The 23,080-nt window shown below is 42.2% G+C and overlaps 1 protein-coding gene across 2 annotated transcripts in view; it reads left to right on the top strand.

The window, feature by feature from the left end:
* Positions 1-23,080, top strand: part of tkfc (triokinase/FMN cyclase) — a 148,244-nt gene that overhangs the window by 14,459 nt on the left and 110,705 nt on the right. The window contains exon 1 of one of the 2 annotated variants that reach the window (XM_078548951.1): positions 22,881-23,075. The exons of the other annotated variant lie outside the window; for it this stretch is intronic. Coding sequence (XP_078405077.1) covers positions 23,070-23,075 — 6 coding nt within the window. The 5' untranslated portion in view covers positions 22,881-23,069. Of the gene's footprint in view, positions 1-22,880; positions 23,076-23,080 lie in introns of those variants that run through there. 2 annotated transcript variants of the gene reach the window in all.

Genomic DNA, 23,080 nt, shown 5'->3' with positions numbered 1-23,080 from the left:
GTGATGTCTACTTATCATGTTGACATGACACAGCCGTTGCTTTTTTCCTTAATCTGGTGTCTCAACTAGACAGTTTACTTCCTGAGCTTCTTTGCTACTCTGTACGGTCCACTGAACTGGGCTTTTAATGGTTCACCTGATATTGGTAGGAACACTAACACATAGTCTCTTGGCTGAAAGGTTGTGTTTGTCTGCCTGTTTTTCATAGCGTCTGGGAGATTTTCAGGTGTTCTCAGGCCACATCACAGGCACTCATGAGTTGCTCCTGGAACACTTACATAGTCTAACATGGAGACTTCTTCCTTCTGTTCTAAAATCCTCTTCTTGATTAGTTTCAGAGGCCCTCGCACTTGGTTCCTGTAAACTAACTCAAACAAAATAAAACTGGTGGACTCATCTCAGTGAGCAGACCATACTTGGTAAAGAATTGGGTCAATTCCCTCACCACGGTTTTGGCAGATATGGTTCTCAGGGGAACAGCCTCTGGGAAGTGGGTCGCCACATCATGATGGTAAGGATATACTGGTAGCCCCCTTTTGTTTTGGGCAGGGACCCCACACAGTCCACTAACACCTTGCTGAATGGTTCCCCAAAAGCTAGCATAGGAATCATAGGTGCATGTCTTATTGCAGGCTGGGGTTTTCCCACAACCTGGCAGGTGTGGCAGGTTCTGCAAAACCTTACTACATCCCTGTGGAGGTGAGGCTAGTAAAATTGCTCTTGATGCGGGCTTGGGATTTGCGTATACCGACATACCCAGCTATCGGAATTTTGTGAGCTAGACGCAATATTTCTCTGCGTACCTTGGTAGCACCACTACCTGGTGGATTACAGTCCACTCCTCATTTGCAGGGTCTGTGAGGGGGTCTCCATTTTCTCATGAGCACCTAATTTTAATAGTAACACTTAGGGACTGCTTCTGCCTCGGCCTCATTGTGTGCAGTCTGAGATAATGTTTTTAACAGTAGTTCAGCTTGCTGGGTCACTACCAAGGAAGATCTATTTATTACTTCCTTAGGGTCTTCTAGATTGTCGAGAAAGGTTTCAGATAACCAGATCATAAGATCTTCTGCCTACAGTGCCACTTCAGCCTCCACTGTCGGAGCTTGTCTGGCCATAGACCACGTTACCACAGTCAGGCAAAATGCCAGGCACTCGAAACGTTGACTGATTTCTTCTCCGCCGATGCTGCCAGACTTGCTGAGTTTTTCCAGGTAATTCTGTTTTTATTTTGTTTTGGATTTCCAGCATCCGCAGTAGCTTTTAGCTTTTTGTTTTTAACTTTCTCCTGCAGCTGTTCTGTCTCCCTGACCTCAGTGTGCTTCTCTGAGACCACTGGGGATGCTATTACCTCTGATCCCACCAGGTCATTGCCAAGGAGCAGGTCGACCCCGTCCACAGGCAAACTGGGGACGATTCCCACGGTCACTGGTCCTGACACAAGGGGGCACTCCAAGGCATGGGCATGTACCTTCCTTCAATCTCCTTTACCAACACCTTAGCACTTACTGGACTCTCTGGTGGGAAGGTCATACCTTTTCCCAGCAGTAGAGTTTGGCTGGCCCCTGTATCCCTCAGTATCACTACAGGCTTACTCGCCCACCCTGCAGCAATGTGGCCACCCTTCCTTCGGATAATAAATTATTGTAACTCTCAGCGATTTGTTTAACCTCATCTGCACTCTCAGGAGTGCTTCTACAGGGATTCGCAGCCGCAGTCTGAGCCATAGCCTGGTCTGCTATGCTCTCTGACTGACTTCCATTCTCTGCATGGAGGGGGGTATGGACCCCAGTAAATCCCACTGGTTTTTCCCATAACCTCCAGCAGTTTGCCCAGAGGTGCCCTACCTTTCAGCAGTTAAAACACACAGGCCTCACGTTTCATCTTATCACCACCCTTTCTGTCCTGAGGGGGACCCCAGCATTTCCCTCTCTCCCATGGGTGCTCGGTTTCCTATCACTGTCTCCACCTTTGTCCTTTCCAATTGGTCAGGGGTCTCTTCTGGACCAAGGGTTTGTGAATCAGCTCAAAATTATCAGCCAGTGTGGCTGCCTGCCTGGCTCCAGTTACCCTCTGTCCCTCTAGGTGTGTTCTTGTTAGGAAGGGTTTAGAGTTTTTAAACTCCACAAGGAGAATTATTTCAAGGAGGTTTTTATAAGTGGCTTCTGTTTTAAGTGCCCGCACCCATTGGTCAAAGGCAAGTTGCTTAAGCCTTTCAAATTCCAGGTCCGTCTGGTCAGGCCATTTCCTGAGAGTAAAGAATTTCTTACAGTACGCCTCTGGCACTAACTGGTACATACTTAAAATAGCCCTTTCTGCTGCATCATAGTCCATGACACTTTCCTCAGGCAAGAGGGAGTAAACCTCGTGAGCCTTCCCTGAAAATTTACTCTGCAGTAATAAAGACCAATGTTGGACTGGTAATTTTAACTGCTGTGCTAACCGCTTGAAAGAGATAAAGAAGGCTTCCACCTCTGCTTCATCAAATTTAGGGATTACTGAGCAAATCGCACTGCCTCAGCCCTTATGCCTGAGCTGGTGGTGTCATCAAGGGACAGAGTAGGATTCCTGCCCCTCAACTCGAGCTATTTTTAGTTTAAACTCCCTTTCCTCTGTATCCTGAAATTCTTTCTTCTCTCTGTGCCCTTTCCTGTCTTTCCTCTTCCTCTCCATTTCCTTTTCTCTTTCCTGAAATTCTAATTTCTGCTGCTCCAATTTTAATCTCTCTTCCATTACTCTATCCATTTCATCGTCCTCAATTTCCACCTGTAGACCATTGGCCACACCTTTTAAAATTTCGGGTTTTCTGGCTTTCAGGCAAAATTCTAATCCTAAATGCCTCGCTAAATCTTGACTGTTTGAGGGACAGAACTTTTAAATCCTCAAAAATAACTTCCTTTAATTCTCCTAGAAAAGCACCGGCATCAAGCGTGGACATTTTTACACTTTAGTAGTACAAACTCAAGAAAGCCCTTTTGCAGTTTTTAAAATTGGTTTCAAAGAAACCATTTACTTTCTCCACTCTAATTCATTTGTTTCATCTGTTGGAACAATTCTGGCACCGAGCCCCCAATTTGTTATGATCCCAGACGAAGTACTCCAATTTGTTACAACTGGTCCCTGGGCGAGGTTCCCATATTTTTATGCTCCCGGATGAGGAGGGATGAACTGGCTCCCCTTCTTTATTCAACCCCCTCGGTTGGTCACAACAAGGTTAATTTGAAAAGGATCCCTTCCTTCATGGATCCCTTTTCCCGGTCCAAATGTATTTATGTTTTAAAAGGAACCAATTTAACCAGGCTTTCTTGAGTCAGAGAAAGAGTGAGTTTATTAGCTACTAAAACATGAGAAAAAATATAATGAAAACGCAACACACATACACAGATTAGTTATGATGTGAGTCCAGAAAAAAGATATATGAATCGGTTTTTGGCTTGTCCGTGAGGAGCAGCTGGTGAAATGTTGTGGCTGTTAAGTTGGATGATTCCGGTAGAGCTGGCTTTGGCAGTTGAGCAGTTGGTTTGGAGATTCTTGGTTCTGCAGGTTTGCTGAAAGGAGTTGTCCTGTTTCCTTTTTGACTGTGGCTTTGCTCACTTGTGACTTGCTTCCAGCAATGAGGGAGAGACTTTTTTACCTGCAAGTACAGGGATGTTGATGTTCTTCAGCTGTGATCTTCACAGCACACACTAGCACAATACACACTAGAATAACAGACTAGCACACAGAGACCAGGGTTGCAGTTGGCTTTTTAACCCCTTTTTTTGTGTGTTCCTGGAAGGGAAAAAACAAACATGTCTTTCACTCAGAAACTGCTTTCTCTCATCTTAGATCATGTCCACATCATGTCTGAGATATAACTCAATAGGTGATGGTTTTTGCTGAGATGGTAATCATTTTTTTTTTGCATTGCATCTCTTCCTTTGAAGTGTCTCTGTCTGAAGTGGGTATTGACACCTTTTTAGGTGTGACATACCGTTCTCTCTGGACTACTTGGTCAAGTGTAAGTCACATAGGAATTTTCCAGCAAGTGGTTACTTTATAATCTCAGCCAGCTTTTGCTTGCATGTCCTTTTTAAAAATCACAAATGTCTTACTTAAACGTTCAATATGTCCATAAGTAACTTGGGGCTATGATCCATGGTCATGACATAAGATAGACATTGTCTTTTAGAGAAAATTTTAACGGAGCCCACTCTGCCTGTTCATGTGGATGGAAAAGATTCCACATGAAGAGGAGCATGGAGTTGTCTTGAGATCCTGGCTAAAGTTTTTTCCCTCAGGCTGAAACAGATTAATTGGTCATTTCTCATGTTTACAGTAGGCATCTTGCTGTGTTCAGACTTGCTGTTATATTTGTCCTTTCTTAATGCAGTACACATCAAAATTCAAAATTGATCGGTTGTACAGTCCGTTGAAACATCCCGAGAAAGTGACAAGCTGCTAGAGAAATGCACTGTTTTGTTTATAGACACCAGGTTGCTGGTGTCAGCCCTGAATTTCTGGTGTTGAGAGGGTGGGATGTGGGGGCAGATTCAGATTATCAAAATGCAGCAGGAGGCCAATCTTATCTGTATAGTCCTAGCTATCCCTAAGCCTCCCTACCATTAATTATGTTGTCCTGTTTGTGTATGGACTCACTGTGGATATCTTCACTGATCTCAAGAGTTTGAATAGTTTTGGACTCTTACCCCTAAAGCTGTTGAAACTGCATATTACAATTTATACAATAACAACCAAAAAAACTATTGTTGAGAAACTATTTTACATCATAGCAAATTAGTTTTGTACTTTGCTGTAGTTTATTCAGATATACTGTGTGGAATTTTACGGTCCCGTCGCTGTAAAATTCCACCCATTGTTACTACTGAGCTCTGGTCATGTATTGATTTTTGTAGTATTTGCTGTGTCCTGCTTGATATTTGTATGGTGTTTGTAATTAAATGCGAGTGAATTTCAGCATGACCCATGTTAGTTTCCAGATTTTCAATCACTTGCCCTACCAGGGAGGCAAAGCTGCAGCTCTGAGGAAACACAGCTTCTCTATGTGACTTCTCTATATTTGCTCTTTCAGATCAAATTGAAAAACAATATAAACTGCTTAAGAAGGGGTTGCAGTTTGTTCTTCAGATAAAAACAGCATATTCCTGCTGAACTCTGACCAGCAATTGGCCAATGTAGTCATAAGTCATTATTTACTCAGACTTTGAGCAGATGATGTGATGACTCAGTATAAAATTAACAAGCCTGGACTGAGACAAGAAATTAGGAAAAAATATTTACCCTAGCGCACCAGATACATAGAACAAACTCTTAGATAAAGCAGTTCATGCTCTATCAATAAAGATCTTTAAAATTATCTGGATAGAGCTGTGAATGGTTCATGAAGAAAATAGGCTTGACGGATAGAATAAGTCTGAATCACAAATTCATGATAACCCTTTATGGAATAGTCAATTTACCTTTTGCAGAAATACTGGGGATAAGGTACTTGCAATGCCATTAAGGATACTAGAATATGACTATCCAAGCTTGAGTTTCCTCCACTATACCACTGCATCTGTTCCCCTACCCAGATTTCCCTTGTCCTAGATCGGAAAGGAATGCTGCTAACTGCCCTGTCATCACCCTATTGGTTAAAAATGATAATAGGGAGGCAGCTGACATGATCTTTTTGCCAAGCATCATTGATCCCGCTGATTCCATGGGCTGCCAGAAGATGGTAGTCCCCAGGACAACAGAAGAAGGTCTTATCTTGGACCTTTTTAGAGCTAAAGGGCCAGAAATGGTCTACAGGAAGATATAGACGGGATGGTCAAATGGGCAGCTAATTGGCAGATGGAATTTAACCCTGAAAAGTGAGGTAATACACTATGGAAGGAGTAATTTAACAAGGAGTATTCAATGAACGGCATGACGCTAGGAAGTTCCAAGGAACAAAGGGACCTTGGTATGTGTGTCCATAGATCTCTGAAGGCAGAGGGGCATGTTAGTGAGGTGGTGAAAAAGGCATATGGGAGACTTGCCTTTATCAATCGAGGCATAGATTACAAAAGTAGGGAGGTCATGTTGGAGTTGTATAGAACCTTGGTGAGGCCACAGCTGGAGTAGTGTGTGCAGTTCTGGTTGCCACATTTTAGGAAGGATGTGATTGCACTGGAGGGGGTGCAGAGGAAATTCACCAGGATGTTGTCTGGGATGAAACATTTAAGTTTTGAAGAGAGGTTGGATAGACTTGGGTTGTTTTCATTAGAGCAGAGAAGACTGAGGGGCGACCTGATTGAGGTGTACAAGATTATGAGGGGCATGGACAGGGTGGATAGGGAGCAGCTGTTCCCCTTAGTTGAAGTCAGTCACAAGGGGACACAAATTCAAGGTGAGGGGCAGGGGTTTTAATGGGGATGTGAGGAAAAACTTTTTTACCCAGAGGGTGGTGACAGTCTAGAATGCGCTGCCTGGGAGGGTGGTGGAGGCGGATTGCCTCACATCCTTTAAAAAGTACCTGGATGAGCACTTGGCATGTCATAACATTCAAGGCTATGGGCCAAGTGCTGGTAAATGGGATTAGGTAGGTAGGTCAGGTGTTTCTCACATGTCGGTGCAGACTCGATGGGCCAAAGGGCCTCTTCTGCACTGTGTGATTCTGTGATAATGGGAAATTCTCTCGCTGTCTCTCTCTCCTCCTCCTCTCAGGCACTTCCCTGCACCTTGACAGCCTTCAGCTTTTTAACAGAAGTTCCACAAACATTCTCAGGATAGCTCTGCCCTTTCAATGATGCCTCCTCATCCCTCACAGCAAATGTTGTTGGGCAGTGGCGGTAGACATTATCCGCTTCAAGGAAGCTGGCACAGTCTCAAAAAATGCTAAGAACTCAAAGACAGTCTTAAATACGAGCCCATAAAATGTAAAAATAGATGTACACTAAAGTGCTATAGAATAGGTTGTCAATGGAAGTCTAGGTATATCTAACACCCTTTCACTAGTATATAAAGAAAAAAAAGTAAATAAATGAAGGCCTGAAGAGAAATAAAATGGCCCCAGTATTTCTGGGGCCCTGAGGATATGCCCCTTTCAATACCTATCCCATATGACCAAATTTACACAAACTGAAAGCTCACTAACACATTATATGTACACAATAAGATTGAAAATTATTAATTTAATTTATTATTAACTATTAATTTGAGGAGTGCATCTAGTAAATGTTATGTTATATGATTAATAGGAACAAATAAGTTTCACTTTTCCCAGTCTTAGTGAAGCCCCTTGGGATAAAATTACTATGCTAACAGGACTATATAAAAGCAGTTTGTTAGGGTATTAGAACTGCAGGCTGGCCTGGCACTAATTAGGCAGGATCGTGTGAATGATTTGAAGAAGATGCAACCTTTAGAACAATGGCTGGTAGAAGAAAGTAACAAGACTCTAACACTGTAAAGGGGTTCCTTTTCATCAATCCCTCATGGGTCTCCCATGACACTCCTCAGGGGGAGTAGGAGGACCTGCTATTTTAAAACAGCAGCAGTGTTATGCTATGTAGCATGTAATATACTATTAGGGCTACAGTGACCGAATAAATCAAATTGTTTTCATTTTATTTTGGCACTATTTTGAGGATTGAATTCTATGACCCTATTTTGCTGTGAAAATCATAAATGAGGGGCTTTGATTATTATAATATAATAGTAAAATATTGAAAATGGTGGAAGGCATATGGTGAAATTCATGATAAGAGTTCCAGGCGTCTAAAGCTTTGTTCTGGAGCCTTTGTGAAAATTTACCCTATCTATGTTCCTTTATCTATGTACTTAATTTAAATATATATATATTTTCTTCTTTAAAACCTTTGATATACAAAATGATTTCACACAGTGTGAAGTAGATACAATATATGTGTTTAATAGTAATGGGGAGGGAGGAAATTTTTGGTATTTAGTAACAGTTATGAGGGGATGCTGAGCTTCACTAGCATTGGAGAGTTAATTTGGCAAATGGCAACAGTGCAGTGATTTGTGAACGCTAGTGAAGTCCCAGAGCCTAGTAGCATCCCTGGGTCTGGGATCATTGGAAAGAAGCTCCAGGATCTCAACACCAGTGGGCGGGGGAATGGTGGGGGTGGCAGGATCCTAAGATTTGACTGCATGTGAGGGAGTGTAATGATCTGGAGCACTGGAAGCTTTGGGTGTATTGGACATGAGAAGAGTCTTGAAGTATTGATGTGTTGGATAGGAGGTCCTAAAGGATCCAGTAGTGTAGGGCCATAAATTTCTGGGAGTACTGAGAAGGATATCCATGGAACTGAACTGGAAATACTGGGAAAATTCTGTGGTCTGGGAACAATGTTAGCATTCTTTCAGCCTAGGAGAGTGTTCCCTTGGTCAGGGGATAACAGGGGTTTGGCAGCACTGGGGGTCAACACAAGATAATCTGACTCAGCCTTTGTCCACACTGCAACTTTACCTGACCATCAGGAATCTCCTATTCTTGTTGCATGCGATCAGCCCATGCCCTAGCCTGAAGTTAGCTGTTAATTTAAGCTTTGTGTTAATACCGCACCTGCCGCCTCTTGGGAGTTGGCAATTCAATGAACCAAGCATGTTAAGTTGATACACATTGACCATTGGTTCCATTGATAATCAGGCAAAGAGTTAGCCCGAGGCCTACTCCCTGACAAACTGTGTATCTATATAAAACAGAAGCTCATAGGAAGCCCTATTCCTTTAAATGGTCTTTGTTATTAAAAGTGCTTTGCAGGTTAAAATGTTTTTCTCAGCAATTGCATGTTTATGTGTAGTGTTGATATTTTAGGGCAAGTATTTGGCACCTTCCTGATAACCACTTAAAGCTGTGCCAGATCTCCTCTTTGATTATTCGTCCTATTACAGCTGTTAATCTGCTCATTGCTGTCCAGCTATTTGCATTCTTTTGGTAACCCCTCTGTATTTGCTGGTTTTAGAATGATCATAGAGCAATTGTCACAAAAGAGCACATCCATTGCTGATACCCCATTTGGATATGTCCTTATGCTGAGATTTGCCGACAGGGCCAAGATCTCCTATCTGGATCCATCTGAAGAAACTTGCCTTTGCCAGCAAAGGGTCTCAAAGGAAGCTATCACTGAACGGTTTCCATTATTAAGGAAGTAGTAATAGGGCATTTGGAAAGTCAAAATGCAATCCATCAGAGTCAGCATGGTTTTATGAAGAGTAAATCATGTTTGACTAATTTGCTAGGGTTTTTTGAAGATGTGACAAGCAAAGCGGATAATGGGGATCCTGTAGATGTAGTATATCTGGACTTCCAGAAGGCATTTGATAAGGTGTTGCACAAAAGATTAATACACAAGGTAAGATCACATCGAGTTAGGGGTAATATATTAGCGTGGATAGAGGATAGGCCAACCAACAGAAAGCAGAGAGTCGGGATAAATGGGTCTTTTTCTGGATGGCAAGCTGTAACTAGTGGGGTGCCACAGGGTTCGGTCCTTGGGCCCCAACTATTTACAATCTATATTAATGACTTGGATTCAGGGATAGAAGGTACTATAGCTAAATTTGCAGATGACACCAAAATAGGTGGGAAAGTAAGTTGCAAGGAAGAAATAAGAAATTTACAAATGGATATGGACAGGTTAGGTGAATGGGCCAAAATTTGGCAGATGGAGTTTAACGTGGATAAGTGTGAGGTTATGCATTTTTGGTCGGAAGAATAAAAAGGCAACTTATTATTTAAATGGAGAGAAACTTCAGAATGCTTCAGTGCAGAGGGATCTGGGTGTCCTCGCGCATGAATCGCTGAAAGCTAGTATACAGGTACAGCAGATAATAAGGAAGGCAAATGGAATTTTGGCATTTATTGCTAAAAGAATAGAGTATAAAAATAGGGAAGTGTTGTTGCAACTGTACAAGGCATTGGTGAGACCGCATCTAGAGTACTGTGCACAGTTTTGGTCCCCTTACTTGAGGAAGGATGTAACTGCACTGGAGGCGGTTCAGAGGAGGCTCACTAGGTTGATTCCAGAGATGTGGGCTCATCTTATGAGGAGAGATTGAGCAGTTTAAGCCTATATTCGCTAGAGTTTAGAAGGATGAGAGGAGATCTAATTGAGGTATACAAGGTGCTAAAGGGGATAGACAAGGTAGACGTGGAGCAGATGTTTCCCCTTCTGGGGCATTCTAGAATGAGAGGCCATAGTTTTAGGCTAAGGGGTGGTAGATTTAAATCAGAGATGAGGAGGAATTACTTTTCTCAAAGGGTCGTGCATCTGTGGAATTCACTATCTCAGAGTGCAGTGGATGCCAGGACGCTGAATAAATTTAAGGAGGAGATAGACAGATCTTTAATTAGTAATGGGTTGAAAGGTTACGGGGAGAGGGCGGGATATTGGAGTTGAGGCCAAAATGAGATCAGCAGGCTCGAGGGACTGAATTGCCTACTCCTCCTAGTTCTTATGTTCTTATCAGCTTACCGAACTATATACAATGCTTCAGTCTATGCCAGTTACTTGCAGATCATATCTGCTTTTAACATTTATGTAACAAGCTCCTTCCAGTTAAGTGTGGTGGATTTATGACAAAGTTACCATCCTTTCGGTCATAATTGCATCAGTCAGGCAACTGATATATTGGATGTAACTTTTAACTTCAGCAGCTGATAAATGTGGTACAGAGGATCACACCCATTACAGCCCAATGTTCATCCCATAATTCCAATGGAATAAGAATCAGACGAGTTTGCAAATCAGCAGATATTCCACTCTAGCACAATACTGCCCATATGGTAATGTTGAACATAACAACTATTGTTTGCCAGAGACAGGGATTTCAAACCATTTCCTGTGCAAAGCAGCCAGAAATTTAGAGGGTATGGGGAAATATGGAAACATGAGCAGGCCATTCAGCCTCTCAATCCTGTTCTTAACTTCAATGTGTTATGACCACAGCACATGTTAATCACGAAGCAAACCAAATACCAGGGGGAAACTTGGCTTAAGGCCATATCATTTTCTTTTGTATTCTGAAAACGAGAATTAAACGGACTGATCTCAGCAGCAAAAAGTCCAGTGACACTTTTTGGATTTTAAAAATTAAAAGTAAAAGTTTTATTAACAAGAAGAAAAGGAAACTTAGGCACACAAAATTACAGTTACACAGTTAAAATTAGTCTTACAAAACACTCCCCCAAAAGACTCCCTACTTGGTCAGACCCACAAGACAACACCTTCCACAAATTGCTTTGTGTGACTGCAATAACTCTTTCAAATCACTCCGACAATTTTCTGGAAGGTAACCTAACATCACATTTAGATTCTTAAGTACTTACTTATTGTCCAATTTAATCAGAAGAAAATCAATTTCAGAATCCTTAATTTATACTCCCTTTTCCTTACCTACAACTACCAGTACCTTCTCCTGTTTATCTTCTCTGTCAAAGTATTTTTTGAGCATATTTACATGGCACTCTTGCTGACTCTTTCTTTTATCTGGGGTATTCACTACATAGTTTACCTCACTCAGTCTCTTCTCGATCTGGTAAGGTCCGCTAAACCTTGCCTTCAACAGTTTGCCTTACACTGGCAACAATACTAACACTTTTTCTCCAGCCACAAAACTATGAGCCTTTTCCCTTTTATCTGCATTTGCCTTCATCACTTGTTGAGATATCTTTAAATGTTTCCTAGCTAGCTCACATACTTAATCTTTCTCTGAATTTTGTCACATAACCCAGGAGAGTAGTTTCAGAACTTGACTCTCTAATTTCTCCTGAATCAATTTGAATGGTCCCCTTACTTCATGACCATAAATTAACTAAAAAGGATTGAACCCTGTTAACACATTAGGGGCATCCCTAATAGCTAACAATAAGAATGGAATCCCTCACTCCCAATCATGTGCCTAATCTTGATTGTATGCTCTAATCATATCTTTAAAGTCTGATGCCACCTTTCTAACGCACCTTGTGATTCAGGGTGATCGGCTGATGACCTAAATTGCTTTATTCCTAGGCTGTTCTTTACTTCTTTAAACAGCTGTGACATGAAATTCTAACCCTGATCCAACTGTATTTCTTCTGGTAATCATAGCTTGTAAAGAGTTTGGTTAACTCCTCTACAATCGCCTTTGCTGTGGTTTTCCTTAAGGGTATTGCTTCTGGAAATCTTGTGGACACATCCATGATTGTCATTAAGTACTGATTTCCACTTTTAGTCTTAGGGAGGCATCCTACACAATTAATCAATCAAGACCCTGTTAAAACGTTCGTCAAATGCTGGAATTGGAATTAAAAATGCAGGTTTAATTACAGCTTGAGGTTTTCCTCTCACCTGACATGTCTGACATGCTTGACAGGATTTGACTACATCTTTATGTAGTCCAGGCCAAAAGAAATGTTTTTGTATCTTAGCTTGAGTTTTCCTAATTCCCAGATGTCCAGCCGTTGGAATTTCATGAGCCGCTCTCAAAATTTTATTCCAGTACCCAGATGGTATCACTACTTAGCGCACTATCGCCCACTTTACCTCTGCCAGAAAATGAGGTGGTCTCTATTTCCTCATTAACACATTGTTCTTAATGTAATAACATTCTAGAACGTATTCTGCTTCTGTTTCAGAATAAGCTGACTGGTATAACTGCTTTAAGTCTGGATCCTGCTACTGTAACTCCACTAACTTCAATGAATGAAACACCTCAACCCCATCCTCTCTAATCTTCTCTTCCTGAGTATTCTTTTCAAAGATTAATCCAGCCAACTGACTTTCAGCATCCTCCCCGTTTTTTAGATTCTTTCTCTTCCTGTTTAAACTTGTGCATCTGTGACCTCGTCACCACACATACTGGAAACAATCCAGGATGCTCTTTCCATAAAACCTCTGTTGATTGTGTCTCAACAGGCTGTTCTACTACAGTAGGCACAGTCATTACCTGTGATCCAGCTTTATCATTCCCTAGAATAAACTGAACCCCTGCAATGGGTAATTTCTCTACTGCCCCAACAATCACCTCTCCTATTTTCAAATCACTTTTTAAATTTGCTTTATACAATGAAATAGATTTGATTCCCTCATGGATCCCACTAATTAACATTCTCTCCTCCTTCTGGACAACAGATGGCATTATCCCATAACATTACAGACTAGCTTTCCCCCATGTGCCTTAAAATTCTGACATCCTTTCCTGGTGTTCCCTGTAAACATGGGTATACTTTCCCTTTGCATATAAAATCTTTAAACATCTCTGTAACATGCCCTTCAGAACTCCCTTGGGTAGGTTGTGAACACATTCCCACCTCTCTAGCTACTATTGATTCTTCCTTCTCCACCTGTACAAATAGCTACTATTGATTCTTCCTTCTCCACCTGTACAAATGCATCTGGATCTTAGAGCCCACAGTACTCTTACTGACAAGAACTCTTCTGAATTCCTATCGCTGCAATCGGTCTCCCGTTTGACCTTCAACAATTTGATCTTGTATGTCCAGCCTTATTATAATGGTAACATATCATTTTCCTTCCTTCAGCTCTACTTTCCACCTTTCCATCTTTAACAGACTGGTGTCCTTCAGCTTGATCCTTATTACAAACACTTTTACCAATGCTAGGTTTTTGATATCTTCAATTTCCTTGCTGATTTCCATATGACCCTTTTCCTACACTCAACTGTTTGTGTGAAATGTCATATGTATCGGCTTAAACAGCAGCTTCCCTGATCTTTTTGCTTTGCCTTTCATTTAAATATCTTGATGTTTACTGGAATGCTATTTCTAAATTCTTCCATAATCATAACCACGCTTATATTTTCAAAAGTCTTGTCTAATTTTAATGCCTTGAACCATTGATCCCAGATAATATATTTTTCTCTTGCAAACTTTACAAAGGTCTGATTAGGTCTCTTTCTTATAATCCTAAACTTCAACTGATAAGCTTCAGGGACAAACTCATAAGCATTTAATATTGCCTTCTTTACTATCTCAGTCTGCAGATTGTTCCTCTGATAAGCTTACAAACACATTCATTGCTGTACCTTACAATACACTCTGCAACATTATAGTCAAAGCATCTCTTGGTCAATTCAATTTCATAGCTACCTTCTCAAAAGAGGTGAAATATCTTTCAACTTCATCCTCTGTAAATTTAGGCACTAACCAAAGATTCTCAGTTAAATCAAATTCCTCAAAGGAATCAAAGTCACCATCTGAGTCACTTTCTCTCCTTTCTTCCTTTATTCTAAGTTTCACTTAGACAATTCATACTGCCTGGCTTCTTTCTCTGTCTGAAGCTCTCTATCTCTTTCCTTCCCTCTTTCCGAACTCGCTAACTTCTCTCTCTGAAGTTGAAGTTCAAGCTTTTGCATTTCTATCTCTTGCAACCACTTCTTTTTCTTCTCTTGCTCCTCCCTTTCCCATTGAAGCTTTTTCATTTCTATTTCTTTTAGTCTGTCCTTTTCTTTTTCAAGCTTTTAAATTTCTATTTCTTTCTCTTTTTCTTCCAATTCAAGCTTTTGCCTTTCTCTATCTTTCTATATCAAGCTGCTTCATTTGCAACTGAAGTCTTACTTCCTCCAGCTGTGAGACACTAATTTCAGATGACCCTTCCTCCAACTTTAAATCTCTAACTTGCTAAAGGGTATAGAAGCATATGGAGTTAAGGCAGGTAAATAGAGTGAAAATACATATCATCCTTGATCTCATTTGTAAGAATGGATGTTTTTAAAAAAATATTTTTGGGGAATATTGTGTTATTCTGTGAAGAAGGTTGTGTGTTTGTGTTAATGATTTGATTAAGCTGGTGAAAGTCACCAGAGACAGGTTGTCTGGGAGGTTAAGACATGAAAGGATAGAGGCATTAGGTGTACATTTGTAACAAATAAGATCAGGGGTGATATGTATCTTCACTCTATTTACCTGCCTTGACTCCATATGCTTTTATATCCTTTAACAAAAAATTATTAATCCAATATTTAAAATTATTATTGAGCTAGCACCTACTGCTTTTGTGGGAGAGGGTTCCACACTTACACCACTTTGCATGAAGAAATGCTTCCTTACTTCTCTCCTGAATGGCCTGGCTCTGATTTTAACATTTTGTCCCCTAGTCCTGAACTCCCCTGCCGCTGGATAAAGTTTTTCTTTATTTACCCTAGCAATTCTTATCAAAATTCTAAAAAGATCAATCAAATCATCCCTTAAACTTCTATATTGCAGAGAATACAAGCCTAGCTTATGTAACCTCTTCTTATAATCTAAGCCTTTAAGCCCTGTGCCTGAATATTACACTCTGCGTGTGTGCTGGATCGGTGGGCCCAGAAGCGGATGTAATCTCCACTCCCACCTAACACCAGCAGCCAACAGCAATCATGCTGGCTAGCCAATGAATGACCGGCCAGCAGGAAAGACATTTGCTGAGAGGGCCAGCGCTCTCTGGGGGTGCAGGAGCAGGGTGGGCTTTTCCATTAAGGTTGCTGCAGGTGTGGTGCTTAAAAGGGCAACCAATAGTGAGCAAGGACACTGGGGACACAGAAGGAATGATGTTGGAATTGTGGGCAGTTGCAAGACCCTCTCAGTGACAGCCAATCTCTGCTATCCTGCAGCACAGGCAGGACCAACTTGTTGAGAGATTTGAGGCATGGCAGCCAGAGGACAAAGCCAAGCTAGTGGCAATGGAAACGTGCAAATGCACACAGCCCCTTGTTTCTCTAATGACTGCTTTTGCAGTCCCTCCTGCAGGCAGTCATTGATCGTCGGCAGATACTGCTGCCAGGTGATGGCAAGAGGAAGCCTCCACATCTAACCAAGGAAGCCTGGACAGAGGTGGCAGTGATAGAGAGCAGCCATGGGGTTATGCATAGGACCTGGGTGCAGTGTCAGAAGAGGGCCAATGACTAAGGAAGCCACTTTGCATTTTGAATGAATGTAAATGAGAGAGCATGTATTTAGTGGGGCTGGAAGGTGGTATGTGATTGGCACTAGAGGCAAGGGAGACCTGTACCCAGCAAGGCTGTTTAGGTCTAGGCAGGATAGTAGGCATACTTAGAAGGGAAAAATCCTGCAATGTGATGGGCACATGGACCAGCGATGTTGGGGAGGAGCATGTACACCTCAGCCATCTAGAATAGGGACTCAGGAATATGCTCTTATATTCACAGGAAAGAGGAAGCACAATATGCTGGAACACAGCTGTACAGGTGGTAGAGTTCAAACTGTGGCAGGACTGACACCAATGGTGGAGGATGTTTTAGAGTTGGCATGCGAACAGGGGACAAGACCTGCTGTTCAAGGAGAGGCAGGGGTTTTTGAGGAGGATAAGAGTGAGGAGGATATACTTTGCGGGGTTGGGGGGGGGGTGGGCAGTGGTGGTGATGGTGGTGGTGTGCATCAGATGGGGCTCAGGAGTATGGAATGCATGTTATGTTGACAGTTCCTCTGTTATCCTGCATCACTATATTTGTGATTTGCACCATGCTGATATGTAGAATGCTGTATCAGCTACTTAGTCTGCTTCTTTAATACTCATGTACACTCGCTGCTGTTTTCCATCCACCAGGCGGATCATTGTCCAGACCAATCGAGGATCCAGAAAGTCAATCATTAACTTCAGAGGAGGAGGGGTTTTCACATGCTACAGCATCACATCCTTGCTCAGCACTTTGCATCATCACACATACTGGCATCTTGGTGGGGTTGAACGTGTCCATTCAGATGGTAGCACAGATTGGGTGCAGCACATCACAATCACTTGAGCAGCTGTCGGAGACTGAGAATTCCCAGGCCTCAGATAATTGGAAGAATGTTGGATACCAGGAACATGCTGAGCACCAAGCAGATGACAAGCCTCTGGAGTCGTCCATCAGGCGGCAAATGCTGGACTTCCAGCAGGAGGTATATAGAGATCTTGAGAAGCCTTCAGAGAGTATGCATGCCATGATCTGTACAATGAAGGAGTCCAGGCGGGGCATGAGCGCTGTGGTCACCCTCTCCTCAAAACTCACAGCATGGTCTATTGCGAGATTGGCAACTCTGGTGAAGACCCAGCTCTAGCAGCTCAAACATGGGTTTCTGGGGTTGTGTTCAGACCTGCAAGCACACACACTGGCATTGCCAGTGTGAGAGATGGATAAGATACCTGGTGTCTCTATTAGCTTCCTGTCCATTTATGGTGAGCAGGAAGGTCCAAGCATACCATTTGGTGGATGACTGGCAGCTATCTGCATCTGGGGACTCCTCTCAAGGCGCACCTGATGGTGACAGCAGTTCCTCCGCCCCTCTGCCAGTGTCAGTACTGAGTGAAAAATCTGCAACAGCTAAGGAGTGTCCTGTGACTGTGCAGGACTCTCCTGCCCAGTCGGGGCCCTCACAGTCTCTGGTAACCATAAGATGACACCAAGGTCATCCAGGCCAATGGGGCATCTTGGTCAGCAGCCTGCTTCCAATACAGCCGCCAGCAACAGTTGAGCACCAAGATGAAGCGCTTGTAAACAGTTTTAAGAAATCACTAAACACAGAACAGCAATCACAGGTGATACATTTAGTGGTTTGACTTGCATTTTGTTGTTCCACATCACCTTATTAAATTGATATTTCATATAACATGTTCTTCTTGTGCTATGAGTGGCATTAAGATTGGAAGCCTGCAACTCAATCCCAAAAAGTACTTGAGCATGATTATTATTTTGCAGAGTAGGTGCAGGCCCAGGAGAGTGTCAGATGTTCAAGTGGTCTGAGCAATTATGTAACTGCAGCTCTTTAATGATATAGAATAAGGATTTTGGAAGTCTACTGGAAGCTCCTTTGAATGAGAGCTTCCCTGGTCTCCCTGGTACCCAAACGCTGCTGCCCTGCTGGCTCCTCAACACAGCCCTGTGGCGGTGCAGATTCATCCTCAGAGTCTGTGTTGGATTTGTCCTCAAATGTTTGTGGTATCCACCCAGTCTCCCTCCTCCATTTTATCTTCCGAGAAAGAGCCATATTTTGCATGCATAGCACACAACAACAATGAGCGATAGAAGATCTGGTGCCTATTGAAGCAATCCCCAGACAAGTCCATGCAATGGAACCTCATTTTGAGCAGGTCAATCGTCCTCTCAATTATAGCACTCTGCGAGGCATGGCTTCTGTTGCACCTCTCTTCTACAGGGATTTAAGGATGTTTTATAGGTGTCATTAGCCATCATTTCAGAGGATATCCTTTATCCCCCACCAGCCAGCCATCCAGTTGCGCTGGGAGGCTGAAAAGCCTTGGAACCAGGGACTGCCAGAGAATATGAGTCGTCGCAACTCCCAGGATATCTTGCACAAACCTGGAGAATCTGCTGATGATCGCACACCAGCTGGACTTTGAGTGAGTGGTAGCCTTTATGACTGACAAAGGTCCCTGGCTCTCCTGGAGGTGCTTTGATCACCACCTGGGTGCAATCAATGGTGCCCTGAATCTTTGAGAAGCCAGCATTCGCCACAAATCCTCTTGAATGATCTGCCTGGCTTTCCTCATCTGTTTTGAAATGTATAAAGGCATTCACCCTCCTGAGACTACGTCCATGACATGTTTTATGCAGTTGTGTGCTGCAGACCGTGACACACTGAAGAGATCCCCTGGAAAGAACCTGAAGCATAAAAATTGGAGACAACAGTCACTTTCAGTGCCACAGACATAGGATGCCCCCTAACACAGTTAGATGCAATCTCAGGACCAATCATCCCACAGATGGAAGTTACTGTCTCCCTTATGAGGTGGATCCTTTTTCTGCTCTGCACCTCTGTCATGGATAGATAGTTGGATCTTAATTGGTATACTCTGCCAGCAGTGTAATGGCGCCTCTGCTGGCCCCTTCTCGCTCGCAAGCCTCACTGGCCTTCAACCCCTTCAGGGTATGCTGCTTCGTCTTGTGGGCAGACACATTGTTGCTGTCTCTGGCTACTCGTCTTCTCTCCCTTCTTGTCCTCTCCTCTTCATCTGAGGAAGAGCCTCCACCTGGCATAACAATCCTCATTTGTGAGCAACTGGATTGCTGAGGTGCAGATTGACTCATGTTATGGCCAGCCTGTTAGTGGCTTTTTAAGATAAAAACGCCTTCTTATCCCCAAAAATTTTAATAATAGTTTAGAACACAATCCAGAAAGCCAACACTTCACCAATTGATACTAACTCCTACATCCACATTCTTTGCTCCTTCTGCAGCCTTATATCCTGCCCTGAATTGAGAAAGTGCTTATTGTGAGTTCCCCGCCTGTCCATGCAGCCCGTGCAGTGACTGTAAAAATGCACGGGGCTGCTTAAAATTGCAATGCATTGTCTCTTTAATTACTTGAATTGCCCCTTTAATTGATGTCAGTTGGGCTGCTGACATTTGGGCACGCCTGGCCCCCAAAATGTTGTGATGCAGCATGATAATGTCGGGAGCCCACAATGTGTCAGGAATATCGTGCAGACGTCCCCGTGTTGTGAAATTCAGCCCCTGGTAACATTCTGGTACATCTGCACTGTACTTCTTCCAAGGCCAATATATACTTACTCAAGTGCAGTGCCCAAACTTGTTCCAAATGTGGTTTGACCAATGCTTCATATAAGAATAGTATAACTTGCCACCCCGGTCCCCATCCCACTTTATATTCTAGACTTCCAGTTATAGTAAAGGTCTCAGCAAAGATCCTTGTTGAACTCCACAAGTCAATTCCTTCCGAGTTGAGTTTATTTACATTAATCCTGCTTTTCATCTTCCAACCTATTTCTCAACCCACTCAATAATTTGCCTTTAACTCAATTAGCTTTAATTTTACCTAAGCCTCTTATGCAGAACCTCATTGAACGTTTTCTGGAAGTCCATATAAATCAGACATTCTCTTGTCTACTACCTTAGTTACTTTCTCAGAAATTCAGTTAGATTTTTGAGACACAATTTGCCATTTACAAATCCATGCTCTCTCTCTCTAATCAGTTCACAGGAGCAGGAGAGTGGGAATAATTGGATAACTCTTTCAAAGATTTGGCACAGGCATGATGGACAAAATGTTCTATATCATTCTATGATTCTAAAGTCCCTTGTGTAATTGCAGGGCAAATTGACTGCATTCATATGGCCATACTTGTCCCGGCTGAAACACTGGGCCATTAATGACTATAAAGGTCTATGAATGTACTGGTGGTCTATAATCATTAGAAGAGACTCAAGCAAGTAAAGGCTGTTACCGTGGCGTCTCCCATGATTCCTGGACCTTAGAGCAATGAATGTTGCTGTGATAAAAATGGAGCATTTTTCTCCAGTTTTATTTCATATTACATCATCATGTTAAGCAGATAGGGCAGCAGGGTTATTTGAGACCTTAGGTGGTGGTCGTCTCTGCCCTTTTGTGAATTACACCAGCCCAGATAATAGTCACATGCTCAGGGTTAGGCGTCACAGCCAACAATGGAAACAACAAATTTTCAATGGTGATGGCAGAAGAGTTAGAATCGCAAGGAACAAAGGTTGCTTATAGGCAGCAGATCTTTTGGGAAGTGGACTTGTGTTTCCTTTTATGCACAAGTGGGGAAGGCAATGGGAAACGACCTCATGTATTCTTTCCCTGGTCATACACTCATTCTCGTTGAAGTTGAAAATCGGAGACTCTTATGAGCAACTGACAAGGAAAAGTGCAGGATTATGAGATGTGAAGAAATGAACAGTGGACCTGCTCTTGGGCAGATCACCACTACCCATATTAGCATGCAGACCAGAACTCAAAAGTATGGAAGTGAGTGATACTTCAGTTGTACAGAGTCTTTGTCAGAGCCCACCTGGAATATTGCATTCAACTTTGGGCCTCAAGAGATACAAAAACATTAAATGCTAAAAATACTCAGCAGTCTAGCAGCATCTGTGGAGAGAGAAACAGAATTACTATTTCAGGCATTCCTGGAAGAGAAGTGACAGTGAATTAAACACATACAAAAATAAATTACTGTAGTTGCTGGAAAATGAAATAAAACAAAATCCTAGAAATACTCTATAGGTCTGGCAGCATCCTTTGGGAGAAAAACAGAGTTAACGTTTCAGGTCTGTGACCTTTTGTCATAAATCAGAACTTTTTATTTCAGATTTGAAGCATCTGCAGCATTTTGCTCAAGAAAAGTATACTGGCCTCGGAAGCAGAACAGCGCAGAATCAATGGAATAACAAAAGGGGTTAAAAGGTTAAATTGTTAGGACAGGTTTCATAAATGTGATTTATATTACCTTTAGTTTAGTCAGGTAGACTGAGGGATGATATGATCAAGGTGTTTTAAATTATTTCAGGGCAGACACAGAAAAACTACTTCTGATGGGTGACTCCAGAACATGAGGATGTAATAAAATCAAACCTAGTCCATTTAGTAGTGAAATCAGGTTGTACCTTTTCCACACAAAGGTGGTATAATCGCTGCCAAAAAAGCTGTGGATACTGCGTCAATTGAAATGCTAAAGACTGAAATCAATTGACTTTTGTTAAACAAGTAAATGAATTGAGGTATCAGATCAGGCATGATCTAATTTAGTGGCAGAACAATTTTGAGCAACCAAATTATCTATTCTTGTTCCGAGTTCAATACTCATGCAAACAGCATTCAAATTTCTTGGTTTTCCCTAACATATCTAAGTAAAATATCCTATTTAAGTGGACTCCTTTCATTATTTATACAAAAACAAATCAAATTCCTTAAAATCTGTGCTCAGAATAAAAATCCCCTTATATAAAAGCAAAATACTGGGAATGCTGGAAATCTGAAACAAAAACAAAAATTGCTGGAAAAACTCAGCAGGTCTGACAGCATCTGTGGAGAGAAAGACAGAGTTAACGTTTTGAGTCCGTATGACTCTTCTTCAAAACCCCCTTCACTGAGCTTTTCATAGTATCTGAGGAAGAAGACTAAGAGGGTGGAGGGGGAGCACAGTGCCAGCTTGAACATGGGGGACACTGCCAGTTCAAAGAAGTAGGTTAGAAGGAGAAGACTGTCAGTTTAAATGAACAATGGAAGGCAAGTTCAACAGAATAGGTGTGTTGAGTTGCAGGGAGAGGTGGGGGGGAAGAGATCAAATATAAGCTGGAATGGTTATCAGCCCTGATTGAATGGCGGAGCAGACTCGGTGGGCCGATTGGCCTAATTTCTGCTCCTATGTCTTATGGTTGGAGGAAGAATAGATACATTCTTCATGAAGGGGTGGTTAACTGGATGGGATACAATGTGATACATTGTAAGGTTAAAAGCAAAATACTGCGGATGCTGGAAATCTGAAACAAAAACAGCTGGAAAAACTCAGCAGGTCTGATAGCATCTGTGGAGAGGAATACAGTTAACGTTGCGAGTCCCTATGACTCGTACATTGTAAGGTTGTTTGGTGTCTCACGAAGAGGTTTGGAGGCTTGTATAGTTGAACACAAACCCGTTTTTCCTTGGCAGAGCCTGATTCCTGTGTGATGTCCTTCAAATTCACATTTTTAAATTTTAATATGATACAGTTGATTGAGTTGAGAGTGTGGTGCCCCAGTGCTTTTTTGAACTGAGGCAGTGAAGTATGTAGAATAGAGATTGTCAAGTTATTTTTTGGGATAGCGGTGGTCTGTTTGGTCCGGTAAAAATCCAAAAGATACTTTGTCATTTTCTTTACAATCCATTTTGTACTCTCTTTATGATTTTTATTTTAAAACTTACAAAGGAATTATATCATTTCCCTCCAACGCGATAGGAATATTGTTTATACTTACAGTTTAAGCTACAAAGACCGTGTAATAATTATTTTTCACACGTTATAAATCTATAAATACAGCACCATTGGTGACTTTTCTATGTGGGAAGATTGTCAGCTCTAAGTTCAAGTGCAGCTGGCGCGCGCTTCGGACATTTTCAAACAGACTCCAGCAGAATTCCACCGCCAACCGTCAGCGAGCCGGGGCTTCGAGGGAGGGACTGCCCTAACTTCCCCTTCCCCACCCCGGCTCTTCCCGCCCTCTCCCTTCCACTCCGTGTTATCTCACTTGGTCAAAGAGCAGAAACTCGCAGTTCGCCCGCACTTTCGGTTCGGATGTTTTAAAGGAGCTGCTCTTAGCTTCACTGTCCGGGCTGAACGATGCACGTAAG

Source organism: Cetorhinus maximus, chromosome 9 (assembly GCF_964194155.1).
Source record: "Cetorhinus maximus chromosome 9, sCetMax3.hap1.1, whole genome shotgun sequence".
NCBI lineage: Eukaryota > Metazoa > Chordata > Chondrichthyes > Lamniformes > Cetorhinidae > Cetorhinus > Cetorhinus maximus.
The sequence above is the reverse complement of the archived record's forward strand: the minus strand, read 5'-3'. Positions and strand labels throughout refer to the sequence as shown.